This window comes from Phalacrocorax carbo, chromosome Z (assembly GCF_963921805.1).
Source record: "Phalacrocorax carbo chromosome Z, bPhaCar2.1, whole genome shotgun sequence".
NCBI lineage: Eukaryota > Metazoa > Chordata > Aves > Suliformes > Phalacrocoracidae > Phalacrocorax > Phalacrocorax carbo.
In genome coordinates this window covers 40,324,851-40,340,102 of record NC_087548.1, presented here as the reverse complement: position 1 = coordinate 40,340,102, position 15,252 = coordinate 40,324,851, and the positions used below count along the sequence as shown (strand labels likewise).

At 37.3% G+C, this 15,252-nt stretch overlaps 1 protein-coding gene across 1 annotated transcript in view; it reads right to left on the bottom strand.

Moving 5' to 3' along the window:
- Positions 1-10,420, bottom strand: part of TRPM3 (transient receptor potential cation channel subfamily M member 3) — a 154,160-nt gene extending 143,740 nt beyond the window's left edge. The window contains exon 1 of the mRNA XM_064438346.1: positions 10,342-10,420. Within this exon, the coding sequence (XP_064294416.1) occupies positions 10,342-10,344 (3 nt within the window). The 5' untranslated portion in view covers positions 10,345-10,420. The remainder of the gene's footprint in view (positions 1-10,341) is intronic.
- Between the last annotated feature and the right edge of the window lie 4,832 nt (positions 10,421-15,252).

The following is a 15,252-nucleotide window of genomic DNA, read 5'->3' as shown; positions in this document are numbered from 1 at the left end:
AAAGGGCAATGCCTTGTTAACACCACAGGCATTAGTAAATAGACAACATCCTTCAGGGGGCCTATATGAAACCTCTGCTGGCCCAATTATGGAGATTAGGTTTTGGGATCACTGGTACCTTACTCTGTTTTTTGGTGAAGAGAGACTGGGAGTTTTAAGAAGATAATTAAAGTGAATTAGTATTAGGAGTGGCCATATACATTTGCTGAAAACAGAGGCCACTGCATCATCTGGGGTGATATTAGGACGAAGGCACAAATGGCATCAGATGTGTATTACCTAATCCAGACAGTGACTGTGTTTTGATTCTTTAACATTGTTTTATACCCCAACATGTGTGACTTCATTGTCCCAACCTTCTTAAGCACATGTATTAATTGGCAAAAATCTCTTTTATTTTCTTAACCACTAATAGCTCTGAATTTCAATAAATATAAACCTTTATAGTGAATCGTGAAGTTAGATGAAATATTTTCTTACATTTATTTGAAATGTGGCCACCTTTCATTATAAACAACTGCTTGTTCTTTATACTGTACACAAATAACTCTATATTTATTAGTATACTTATGAAGAAGAATTCATTTTACTTTATAAAGAGGAAACAATTAAAAATAAATCTGAATTTTTTTTTCATGTAAATTAAAATTTAAATCATCATGGACAAGCTTTACTTTTTAGAAGTTTTTTGAGAAGGGCACTAGTGCCAAACATGATTTTCTTTTTTTTGTGCATAGGCCTAAATTTTTATGACTGTCTCTTTCATTTTCACTCTTAAAAAAGCCATTTTCAGTTTGGTGTGATTGGGATCACTCTTTTACCACTACTTAACATGTTAACTAGTATGTACAAGAGAATTCTTTTGTCGTCACTTTCAAAGTGTGCATTAAATTATGAATAAACACTTCTAAGGCTATTTTTGTCTATATTAAAAAATAATTTCTTTCAATCTGGTAGCAGAATATTTGGTGTTTTCAGTTTTTGTTTAGAATCTTAATGAGTATTTCTGCTGTCCCTGAATTCTTTTGCTGTAGCCACTAGAGGCAGATTCAATATTTAAATGTAAATCTAAGCTAAACCACTGCTCTGTTACCCTGAAATTCCATGTCTGGTGTGTCTGTCAGCTGTACAAATGATCAGTTCTAATGGTAAATCGTTTAATCCCTTCTTTATGGGAGTAGTGTATGGTTGGGACGCAAGATTCAGTTGTTATGTGACAGCAGAGCAGGGCAAGACGGGAAGCAAAAGTACAGTTTCCAACCACAAAACATATGGACCAATGTGACTGACATAGGCATAACACCGTGAAATAATAAATCATCAAGTTCAAGCTGTCATGCTCATTTGATCCCTAAACGAGCACAGGAATAGTCAGCAAGGGTGCCATTTGATGCCAATAGTTGTTTCACTGTTTTAACAAGTAGTTTCCTAAAAAATAACTGTGCCCATCATGAGTCAAACAGCCAGATGCTTGCATGTTGGAGTCCAATGCCCTAGGGCAAAAAGTTGAAATTCCTGAGTGGGAAAATTACTACTCTGTTACTCAATCACAGCTGTCTCATTAAACTACATGGTGAAGGATTGCAGATGACAGTCTCAGCGAAAAAAATTGAAAGATTCAGAATTTTGTTGTTTTTCCTTAAAGAAAATATCTTCAGAGAACATTTTGTGATCTGCAACCTAACATTGCTCTTTTGTTTCTCTTTGATACATGCAGTTATTGGGCGGCTATTTCACCTACCTTAAATAATTTTCTATCACTGTAGACACTTCTTCAAGCTAAAGACTGGTTCCCTCAAAGTGTGACCTTCACATAAGAAGTAGGCCTGATGTAATTCTTACTGAATTCAATGGAAAACTGTCACTTAGAGTGAAACTGTACTGGTTCCTTTATTATTATTATATTATATATAATATTATTATATTTATTATTATATATTATTATATTATAATATTATTCTTAATTTCTTAAGGCCTCATCCAAGTTCCACTAAATAGTCAGTGGAGGGACCCTCATAAAAGTAAATGGGCTTTGGATAGATGTTTTTCTGTGGTTTTTCCCCATTTCTCCACGTAAGACACCATCTTTTAAATTTTGTGAATGTTCTTTAAGTATTAATATACTATAACAAAAACCATGCCCATTTCATGGTTTATGCAAGTTACAGGATTATCTCTTTTTTCTCTCAAAAGCACTGACAGACTTTAAGATCCTTTTACACAGTTTTGTTAAAACTCAATATATTTTAAAAATAGAAACATACCTTTTTATGTGGCTGATTTCCAAATATCCTTTATAAAGTATAACATTTTGAGTATCTAAATATTAAAAAGTCTGTACTTTTTATGTAATTGGAATTCTACTGATGTTCTTTCATGTTTCCATGCACCATAAGAAAGGTTAAGCTTATTACACTGAAGTAAACTTTATTTCTTCTACAGCTGCAAACATATGTTAGCTTTTTATTGTGCATATTAAACCTATCACTGGAATGCATTCAATTAGGAGGAATGTATTTAACTCACTAAAGCTTTTCAAACAGCCATCTTCCACCTAAATTTGAAAAACCATGATCAAAGAACTTTCAGTTCTGTAAAAAGCGGTCCTTTAAAAAAGGTTGATAAGGAATCCAGACACACTAATTAATGAAAGAATGTTAAGGTTTTTTGTGTGTGTGTGTGTAAAGGCAGATAGTGAATTTTAAAAAATTGGTTTAGTTTGCTCACAAGTTCAGTGCAAAATGCAACACAGCAAGATTGTCTTAACTGGTCCACTAATGACCAGATTCTATTTTGAAAATTTTCAGAATACTGCTCATAATTGGACCTGAATCACTCATATTAGTTTAATATTTGCTTTCAGTTAGGGTAATAAATTGCCAGTTTATAGTTAGATTAACTCATCCATGTTATTTCTTAAACTACTAAGAGCCACCTGATATAAGCAGATGACATTTTATTAACCTTCCTATCTTTTTTCAATCTACTGATTTATTGCAAAAGCTGCTAATAAAGTTTATGTAACTCCACATCCCTCTCAGATATTTTTACAGTTGTCAAAATTGAAAATCTGACGTGAAAACAATGTAAATGTCAAAAGTAAAACTGTTAAATATGTTTCTTAAATATTAATGGCATGAGCACTTGTAAAGAAAATATGAGATTGATAGAGATCTGTAAACCACGGTGTTGTTGCAAGATCATCTGTGGTTACATGAAGATGGAAGGAAAGGCCTCTTTAGTACCTGATCTCATTAACCAATGTTATCTAATCTCGGCTATATGTTTCTATATAATCTGCTGCACCCTCAGCTCTTCACATTATTGATTTAAGTAGCTTAGTGCAGCCCCACTGAAGATACCGTAACGACTCAATGTTATCAGCAAAGTTCATCCTGCTTGAGAATTTTCGTTCTATGTGGCTGTGGAAATGAAATTAATAACACAGGCAGTTCTATTAACAATATGTAAACCTACATTGTCTTTTCTGTTTTGTTCCAAATCCATGTGTTCTAGTACAATTTCAGTGTAATTTTCATTTTCACAGCTAAAGATGCCATTATTAATTGTCTGATGGCAACTGATATAATATTACTGCATTTGTAGCTTGTGAGTATACGTGCAAAGAATACATATATTTACTAACAGATTTGTAGAGATATTAATAGAATCTAATTCTGTCCTGGTTTTGGCTCTGATAGAGTTAATTTTCCTCCTAGTAACTGATATAGTGCTGGGTTTTGGATTTAGTATAAGAATAATGTTGGGATATGCTAATGTTTCCGTTGTTGCTAAGTAATGCTTACACTTTTCAAGGACTAAGGACTTTTCAGGTTCTCATGCCCTGCCCATAAGAAGCTGGTAGGGGCCACAGCCCGGACACCTGACCCAAACTGGCCAGAGGGGTATTCCATACCATATGATATCATGCTTAGTATATAAGCTGGGGGCAGCTGGCTGGGGGTTGGTGACCAGTGCTTGGGGATGGGATAGGCATCAGTCAGTGAGTGGTGAGCCACTGCACAGTACATAACTTGCTTTGGGTTTTTATTATTATTATTGTTGTTGTTATTATTATAATAATAATTATTGTTACTGTTATTATTGTTGTTGTTGCTACTACTATTACTACTACTACTAGTTTACTTTATTTCAGTTGTTAAACCATTCTTAACTCAGTCCATGCTTTTTTTCACTTTTACTCTGCTGATTCTCTCCTCCATCCCACCGGGACTGGGAAGTGAGGAAGTGGCTGTGTGGTGCTTAGTTGCTGGCTGGGATTAAACAACGACAGCCCGTTTTGCTACCAAGTGTGGGGCACAAAGGGTTTGTGATAATAACAGATTAACTAGAGGGTATTAAGGAATTTATATCTGTTAACAGTTGCTGGTTTTTGGGGAATGCATATTCAAAATTACAGACTAATCATAAGCCCTCTCTATCCAGTGTCCTGGAAGAAGAAAGATTTCAGATGGGGCCCTGAGCAACGACAAGCCTTTGAACAAATTAGATGGCAGATAAATCATGCAGTAGCCCTTGGGCCAGTCTGCACAGGAGAAGATGTAAAAACTGTGCTCTACCCTGCAGTCAGGGAGAATAACCCTACCTGGAGCCTCTGGCAGAAAGCACCAGGGGAGACTCAAGGCCAACCTACGGGGTTTGGATACAGAAGATCCAAGGCCTGCTATACTCCAGTGAAGCAAGAGATATTGGCAACATATGAAGAGATCTGAGCTGCTTTGGAAGTGGTTGGTACTGAAGCACAGCTCCTAGTGGCAGCATGACTGCTGGTGCTGGGCTGGATGTTCAAAGGGAGTAAATGGATCACACTGATCACCCAATGGGCTTGAACAGGAAACCCCACTCACCCAGGAATCTTGGAAGTGATTATGGACTGGCCAGAAGGCAAAGATTTCGGAATATTGCCAGCGGAGGAGGTAACGTGTGCTGAAGAGGCCCCACTGTATAAAAAACTGCCAGAAAATGAGAAGCAATATGCCCTTCTCACTGATGGGTCCTGTCATCTTGTGGGAAAGCATTGGAGGTGGAGGGCTGCTGTATGGAGTCCTACACAACAAGCCACAGAAACTGCTGAAGGAGAAGGTGAATGAAGTCAGCTTGCAGAGGTGAAAGTCATCCAGCTGGCTTTGGATATTGAATGAGAAAAATGGCCAGCGCTCTACCTCTGTACTGACTCCTGGATGGTGGCAAATGCCCCGTGAGGGTGGCTGCAGCAGTGGAAGCAGAGCAACTGGCAGCACAGAGGTAAACCCATCTGGCAAGATATTGCTGTTTGGCTAGAGAACATGGTTGTGAAAGTATGTCATGTAGATGTCCACACCCCTAAGAGCTGAGCCACCAAAACAACCAGCGGGTAGATCAGGCTGCTAAGATTGAGGTGGCTCGGGTGGATCTGGACTGGCAACATAAGGGTGAACTATTTCTAGCTTGGTGGGTCCATGACACCTCAGGCCATCAAGAAAGAGATGCAACACAAAGATGGGCTCATGATCAAGGGGTGGACTTGACCATGGACGCTATTGCACAGGCTATTCATGAATGTGAACCATGCTGCAATCAAACAAGCGAAGTGGGTAAAGTCTGTGTAGTATGGGGGACGATGGCTGAAATATAAATATGGGCAGGCTTGGCAGACTGACTGTATCACACTCCCACAAACCCGCCAAGGCAAGCGCCATGTGCTTATAATGGTGGCAGCAACCACCAGCTGGCTGGAAACATATCCCGTGCCCCACGCCAATGCCCAGAACACCATCCTGGGCCTGGAAAACAAGTCCTGTGGTGACATGGCACCCCAGAGAGAACTGAGTCAGACAACGGGACCCATTTCCCAAACAACTTCATGGACACCTGGGCTAAAGAGCGTGGCACTGAGTGGGTGCATCACAACCCCTATCATGCACCAGCCTCTGGGACAATTGAACGGTACAATGGACTGTTAAAGACTACACTGAGAGCAGTGTGGGGTGGGACATTCAAACACTGGGATACACATTTAGCAAAAGCACCTGGTTAGTGAACACGAGGAGATCTGCCAATCGAGCTGGACCTGCCCAGTCAGAACTCTTACGTACTCTGGAAGGGGATAAAGTCCCTGTAGTGCACATAAAAAATATACTGGGGAAGGCACACCCGGTTAACCCTGCCTTGGGCAAAGGCAAACCCATTCATGGGATTGGTTTTGCTCGAGGACCTGCACACACTTTGTGGGTGATAAGGATGGGGAAGCCTCACTGGGATTTGCTTTTGGGTGAAAATAGCCAATGAACCGAATGGTATGATATTGATTGCCATATAATACTGTACATCATTACTTCTATGGTTGCTATATCAACAGTATTACAGCAAGAATCACCCAGATTAATGAAGAATGAACTTTGACGAAACCAAGCAAAGTGCAGCAGTGATGGAACCAGAACTGACTTCAGCATGCACCAGATACCATCTCTCCTGCCCTGCAAGACTGTTATGACTGATGGAGCCCAAAGGCATGGACTGAATGAAACCAACAAACATTTTATATGGATGGCTCATAGATGTAGGGAATGATATCTGTGGTGTGTATTACCAAAAGACAGGAAAAGTGGTGGTGATTAATTGGAATGTATGGAAAAGTGTAAAACCTGGGCATAATGTATATGGTATACAGTAAGGGCTGGATACTGTCCTGGTTTTGGCTGGGATAGAGTTAATTTTCGTCCTAGTAGCTTGTATAATGCTGTGTTTTGGATTTAGTATGAGAATAATGTTTAGAATCATAGAATGGTTTGGATTGGAAGGGTTAACGTGTTGATAACACACTGATGTTGATAGATGACTAGATGTTGATAACATGCTGAAAACGCACTTATGTTTTAGTTGTTGGTAAGCAGCATTTACACTAAGTCAAGGACTTTTCAGCTTCCCATTCCCTGCCAGGGGCGCAAGAAGCTGAAAGGGGGCACAGCCAGGACAGCTGACCCAAACTGGCCAGAGGGATATTCCATGATGTATGATGTATATAAGCTGTGGGTAGCTGGCTTGGGGGCAGTGATCAGTGCTCAGGGATGGGATGGGCATCGGTTTGTGGGTGGTGAGCCATTGCATCATGCATCACTTGCTTTTATATATATAAAAATATATAGTAATAATTATTATTGCTACTACTACTATTTTACTTTATTTTATTTCACTTGTTAAACTGTTCTTATGTCATCCCATGAGTTTTCTTGCTTTTACTCTTCTGATTCTCTCCCCCATCCGACTGATGGGGGGAGTGAGTGAGCGGCTACATAGTGCTTAGTTGCTGGTTAGGGTTAAACCACGACAATTATTAAAATCTAATTCTGTTACTTCTAATGGAGGAAATCACTATCTGCCAGTCTTACATGCACTAAGCTGTTCCATTAATTAACTAACAGTTTCCTAATTGCAAACCCGAGGTTATGGTTTCCATTAATAAATCCCATTTCATTCCCTGTAGCCTGACTCAGAAAAATTTACCAGCTTTGCTGTTAGCACAGGTCAGGATAATAATACTCAGTTCTGTGTTTCTCTTGCTTAATAATTTTCATTTGTGGTCATCCCTCTCAGGAAATAGAGTAATGAGCAGGTGGTGAATTTTATGCCAAATTCTTCCCCTGAGGCTTTCCTTGATGTTGGTCAGCTTGCTAAATCTTGCTGCTTGATAGGGTTGTTCTATTAGCTGATAGGCACAATATTAACCTACTACGATTGTCAGCAAAAATCAGTTTGTATGCTATAGTGATATTTGATATCCAGTAGCTAGAAAATAACTAAGTAGCATGTTTTTAGAAAAGAAGCAATGTCCATTTATCATGTTTTCTCCTTTTTCTTTCTCTCCTCCTGCCCCTGTTGGTGTTCCAGCTTCTCTGCTTTGGGGTTTGAAAATACGTTGCCCAAACAAGAATACTTCCAAGGATTATTATGTACTTGTTCCTTTTTCCACGCTTTTTCAGGATAATTTAAATGCTCTTTTTTCCCCTCCTCTCCTGGCAAAATTTGTTGGTTGCTTTGACTGAGCAAAATCTTGGCTTTCACAGAAAGCTTCTGATTTGTTAAGTTTTATTTGTCATGGGAAAGACCCTGTGCCCAGTAAATACAGAGACAGGAATTTCATTCTTTCTATTAATAAAATGGCAACAGCTAGTCAGGCAGCTTTTCGACTGTAATCTACCCTAAAATAATGTTTGGGGCTGGAAATAGGACACCTTCATACTGTTTTCAGTGACAAACACACCATAGTGTAACTAAGCTCTTCATTTTGTTTCCTTTTAAAAAAATGCACAATTACTGGTTATGCAAACCTCCTTATTTGTGTGTTGGTCATACGAAAGATGTTTTTCTCATTGGTGGTAACCAAGCAGGACACCCATTAAAGAGATATTTAAGGAATTGATTTATTTGAAGCACTAGTGGGATGATTGACTTTCTGGAGCCTTTATAGACTTCAATTCATTAAGAATTTGGTTGTTTCCATGTTGCAGGTGGGGTTTAATGACTATAAATAGATGGCAGATGCAACTATCTTCCTGATTCTAGTACTGTCAAAATGAATCCATAGTTCTTCCAGCAAAAAAAAATGTTTTGTCTGCATTCGTTCTTAAGTTTTAACTTGCTATTTAGGTCTTTTGGTTTTTTAACCCCCTTTTATCTTCTTTTTTTCTGAATTCTTCGTTCTTGACTGCACTCTGTGACAAGATTTTTCTTTCCTTCATGTTGACTTCAATTTTATCTCCTCAGCTTTACTTCAAGTATATTTCTTTGAGGACACAGCATACACCTTGGAGCATCTCCTGCTCTCTTATGGCACTATGCCAGGACACCAGAATCCCAACAAAGACCAGAAATCCTCTAGAGAAATTGGTATCAATAGCTTCCCTAAACCCTTCATCATTTTTTGGCTGCCCAAGACTACTTTTGGCTGGGCAGGGCAGTTTATTGCTTTACAGTGATCTTCAAGGACACCACTCAAAAAGCTCTAGTGATTACCCTTTCTTATAAAGACAGATTTAATGCAAAGTAACCATGTACAGTTAATAGCATGATGGTTACTATATCTCTAAATCTTTATTAGTTTAGGTGAAAAGCATTCTGTTTTGGTCCCCCTCCTTGTGAAGATACCAACAGCACGGTTTGGTTCCCTTCAGTGCTGAGGGAAGTGTCAATTTATTCACACTAAACAAGAGTCATACTGAATCAAGAGTCTCTCTCTAGCCATGGCCTTGCAGATTTTTATCTGATTGGTTGTCAAGTGAACGTAAGGTATCTGTGATATCAATTTTCTATTTGTTTCTTGGTGTAACAGTGTTTTCTGGTTTCTATCAGAAGAAGCCATCCACCTGGGCGAACAGAACCATCCACTCAAGTAATCATTCCATCTCCAGCACCTGTGTAATCATCTAAGGAAAATATTCGGCTCTTGCTAGCATAGTACCTGAGCTCTTCATTGTCTCTATCCATCTAGTACCACGACAGATCTAAGAAACCTATTGGGAAGAATTCAGGCAAAGAAGATGGTACTGGGTTGCTGGGCAGGTTATTCTGCAGAGCACTCAGGGGTCCTGCTTCTGCCCTCACTCATGCTCAAAGCAGTGTCTTGGCTGCGATGGGCTAGGTACACACTCATCTTTCATTCCCAAAGTCCCAGGTTCTGCATTTTAGATAAAGACAGAGAGATTCCTCCTTTCATGTAATGCCACATAGAAGAAATACATGCATGGGTTAGCGTGGGTGCTGAAAACATCTCTCCAACTTAGTGGAGCAATGGCTTCAAATTAATATACTTCGGTATTGCTCCATAGCATCGTATTATGATTAAGTGACTTGCTCAAAGAAATCTGGCAGACTAGGGATTTCCTAGTTCCTATCGTAGACACTTACTCGGCCTCTTATTTTATCGAAAGATGAACAAATAACTCTAACTGGTCTATCCTCTGATATATATCTGTAGGACTATTAAAAGAAATTTGGTGTATTTCAAATTTGTCAGCCTTGCAGACACACCCAGTAATGGGAAACTACAGCTGAATTCTCAAGTTATTCAGAAAAAGAGGAATGGCTAGCCATTGGAAGAAAATTGAGATAGCAGCACATCAGCATGTATTCAGTCTTCATAAAGGTAGACCCTCTTATGCTGCACTCCAGCTTTTACAGTTAACTCTGTTCACAAATTCTTTGGTACATGATACATAAAAACATATGGTACAGTCTTATGCTAAGTAATATTTAAAGTGAAGTTAAGAAAGAATGCTGTTTATTCTTTGTGAATGCCTTTTTTGAGATAGCAGCATTATTTATCTAAGAGAAAAACAGGGTTACCATGGCTTTATTGGAGTGGCCTCCTCCTTGGAACTCAATGGTTCCAAAAGCGTCCGTCGGGCTGAGCTGCGTGTGCTTGCTGATGGACCACTTCTCCGACTGGATGTCATTGCGGGTAAGCCTGCCTTCATTTTTCTCATTCTGAATAATGGAGATGCTTGGAGTCAGTCCAACATGCTGACCTATTAGACGCCCACAGCAACATCTATGACATTAAACAAACAGAAAACTTGAGTAAACCAAACATGGAAACAAACTATCTTAAATGGCTTACAGATCTTAAAAAAAACCCCCTTTTTCAACTCTGCTGACCACATTCCTGCTATCTAAAGCCTCTACTTGTGGGAGCAATATAATACAAATATTACCTTCTCTTTCTTCAATCTTGTTTACTTTGGACTCTCCTATATTTCCATAAAATCCTGCTTTGTTCTAAATGTGTACAAAGTGAAGTTAAAGAACATTTTCTACTGTCTTCAGATGACATTAGGCCAAATAATCAGCTTTTGCATGGACTAGCACATATTTTAAACTGGTAGTTCATTGCAATTATTTTCTTTTGACTGTATTGTGTGTCATGCATCCAATTTAGGTAAATATTCAAGGCACTGAATATTGAACTAAGAAGATATGGAAATTATACATAGATGCTTGATTTATCTTTTTTTTTTTTTAATTAAATAAGTTTTGAAATGCAAACAAATAGTGCCCACAGGAATCCATAACTCCAGATTCAGCCACCCTCTGATCAAATAAATCTTTACAAACTGTTTCTATCCATATACATATGTATGCAACATATATATAGACATTTTCTTGTAATTAACTTTCATTTTTCATATAAGTAGCATGCAGTTACCTATGGGGGTCTTTGGTGCTGGGTATGATATGAACACATTCTCTCTTGTAAAATGCTCTTTCTATCCATGATTTCTGGGCCTAAAAAAGAGAAAGGAAATGCTGTGAGCTCTGTTTGCTTATTAAACACAACTTACAGTACAACTGGAGAGAAGCTTCAAATGTAAAAGAAAACTTCACTGACTGTGCAGATACGCAGTGTACATTTTGCACAGAGCAAACATCTTTCATTAGAACTGTGGTTCCCCTCTAGAGGTAAGCACCCAACAGAAGCTCTTAAGATTGTTTACATATTCACTTGCCAGATGACTTTGATGCTGTCATCTATATGCTTATAGCAGGAATCACTGGAGAAGAATTAATTCAAATTGTAAAGCTTTCTGCATGGTAGAGAAAAAACACACCTATTCATTAAAAACAATTAAAATCTATTTCCATTTTAGTGATAAAGCTAAGACAGCTGTAATTAAAAAAATTATCTCAGACACTAGAAAATAAATATCTCACAATAAGACCTACAACACTATGTTTCCAATGCAATTTCTTATGCAAGTATTGAGAGTGCTGTTTAACATGGAGCCAGAAAATACAGTTTCATATGTGGACACCTTAATGAAAAGAAAAAAAAAAATCTGTTTCTGAAATGAGACACAAAAAACGTTGATAGATTAAGAGTCAAATGACCAGCTGATGTAACCTCTAAAACTGACTGAGTTCAGTGAAGTTATGCCTGTTCATAACACCCAAGATCTTCCCTTACATATTCACAGAAAAGCAAATTATTTCCCTCAGCATAGCCTTAATCTCTGGATACACAGGAGATCTTTTCTAAAAGAAATATAGATTGGTAGGAAAGAAAAAAAACCAAAACAAAAAAGTAAGAGACTTTCAGAGTTCTGAAATATTTTTAATTATTTAGACAGTCCTCACTTCATATAATATGAATTCTGTCATGCTCTCTAAAAGATTCCACCAGACACGATTCAACTATTCAATTTAATAAGGAGATGAGTTGAAACTTACCTCTCAAAATTAGTATCAAACAGGTAAATTTTATAAAATGTATTTAAATAATAAAATTACCTATTTAATTGCACAGCATAAACAGAATGATAAACTATGAACTATGACAAAGCTATCTGAGAGTTAAGTAATATGAAATGAGCTTTAGATAATTTAAAGGAAATCTGAGCATCTTGCCTCTATAAAAAGAGAAAATATGAAATTGCCTTTGTAACATTACCTAACTAATGTTATCTTTTACTGTAGAGAGTTAACCTAAGTATTAACTTTATTAATATTGCATTACTGACTTTCAAATGTTATCTTTTTGCCAACTCAGTCTGTATCCTGTTTTTTACATATAAACCCAGAAACCTATGTTTCTGGGACTTTTGAAAATCAGTGTGAACTGTGGAAATTTCTTGGGGTCAGTGAATGTCACTAGTCTAAACTATAACGTACCATAATAACAATTTCTAGCTACATTCATTACTTATCACTCTCAGTACATAAAAAGTTTTTCTTTTGCCTTTTTCACAGAATATAATCCCTTATGGGATCTAGTGGTAACTCATGTTAAGTAACAATATTTTATCTTTGCTCTACTTGCATTTTTGTTTGCTATATGCTATACTTCATATTTTGTGGGAATAGCAGACATTGTAACATTACTTTTACAGTTAGGACAAAGGAAAGTCTATTAAAAACATTAGACAGAACTGTGATTGTTTCTCATTACTGTAGCAAACACAAAGTTAATACATTATAAAATGTGGTTCAAGGTTTGTTTCATGTTTAAGCAAAAGACAGACATAAATTCTGAAAAATAAAAAGTTTATACTTTACATTGGAGAGATTACCTTGAAGTTCTAATTTATTATAACTCCTACATGCTTACAAGCCTATGATGCAGGCATTAACAATAATAATCATCACCATCAACAACAACCTTGTATATTATACATTCAAATTAACTTAGCGTCTAGTGCACCATTAGGCAGTTTCTCAATTTAGTGATCTTTTCAGGCAAAGAAAGGCTTTTTATAAACTCACTTTCTAGAACTGTCAAGGCATCCAGAGTTAACTTGATGAACTTCATTTGACCTTAGTACTGCAGAACTTTTGAAATAAAGTATGTGGAGGAAACTGCGGTTTTTCTTTTTGTTAAGGTTATAAAGAAAGGAAGTTAAAATTTTTATCCAGGTATTGCAATGCTAACATTTGAAATTACATACTTTACTGTATGGACCACACATTCTTGAAATTTCTCCCCCAAGCTTTCTATATTGCCTTAAGAAGAAACACACTGATAAGAAACTGTAGATTTATGAATCTCCTTTGTTGTGTGTGTATACATATAAACACAGTAACTTTCTGACAAAAAAGGAACACTTATGGAATAATGACAGTTTCATCGTATGCTTGTGTGTTTTAACACTAAATACATGCTTGCAATATCCTTTATCTTCTCTAAAAAGCATGAAAAACTTTTATAAGCTAACTTTTCTTCCTAGCATCCAAAATCAGCTCCTGCTGCCGAGCTTACATAGCATATGATTATCATTAATGTTGCCACGACTCCCTATACATATCCTTTATTAAATTTCATAAATTTTGCATACTTTACTGCAAACAATTTACCTTGGTGAATTTACTTACTACATAGTCCTAATGTAGCTTTTCTAAGGGTTGCTACTAATTCAATTTCTCTCAGCCTCAAGATCAAATACAAAAAGGTGCCATAACAGGTATTTCACTGAAAACTTTCTTCTTTAGGTGTACAAGCAGGCTTTCGAAACCAAGATGCTGACATTTAAAATTTGTTTTCCTACTCTGTCTCATACTGTCTTTGCAGGTAGAAGAGAAATTGCGCTATGTTAAAGATAACAATAATTTGCATTTGAATTTTCATCAACTTCTTCAAACGTAAAATTGGAAAAAAAATAGTATAATCTAACAAGTCCTTTATTCACATCAGGTGAAAATACTTTCCAGCTTTTCGATCTCAAAAAGTATACTATCCTGCCAAAAAGAGTAATAATGCCAAGATACACTATTTACTCATTTCATAATTCCTTGTCCTTCCAAACTAAAAAAAAGCAGCTGGTTTCACTGCCCCATGCCAGTTATCTTTCTGTGACAGAAATAATCTGCAATGAAATATAAGGTTCAGAGGTATAAGAAATTGTTACTTGCCATAGAGTCTTTAAAACAAAATTAGAATAACTTGAGGAAATGAATACATTTATAACAAAACAGCCTGCATTAAACTATTTTATAATGTGAATTAATAAAGTAGTACAAAGTTTAGAAAAGTATAGCACAGTATTTTCAAGAATAGTAGAGCAAGAAGCTTCTCTTTCTCTTATTTCATAAACACTTCTTTGGTATTAGTTCATCAGAAAATTTAAAGTCCACAGTAAATTCCTAAAATACATGCCATACTTGGATTTAGTTTACTCATAGCTTAGCTCTCTAGGTTAAGTCTCTATCTTTATTAACTAGCTGCAAAATCCCACCAAGAACATTTTTCCCCCTCTTCTTTACCTGAACATCAAACTTGGTGTTTAAATCTGTCCCGGAGCAAACACGCTGTCCACATTTCTCTGCGGCCGGTCATCGCTAATAACACCTTTGCGACCGCCCCCCAAACAAGGCACTCAGTCCATCCACAGTGCAGAGATGTGAGAGCAAGCGAAGCCCTTGTACCCATTAGCTGCTAGGAATGTGCTGCTGTGGGATTAGTCTTGTCAAGGGTTTGGTGGACACTAACCCGCAGCCCCACAACACTGCTTTTCTGAACGCCTGTTTGAACACCTAATCTGATGCCAAAAGAAAAACAAATCCCCTGAGAGCTTGGATTTAATTGGCACAAGCCTTGACGGACTTCTTTTCCCCCTCTTCTTTCCCCCTTAGAGAGAGAGCTTGTGAAAGTGTGATAAGGTGCTCTGAGTTCTTAAGTTCAACCCAGGAAAACAAATCCTTCAAAAGAAACAGTGTACTAAGCTGGAAAGAACCTGAGGACACAAGAGAGACTGTTAATCTCCAAAG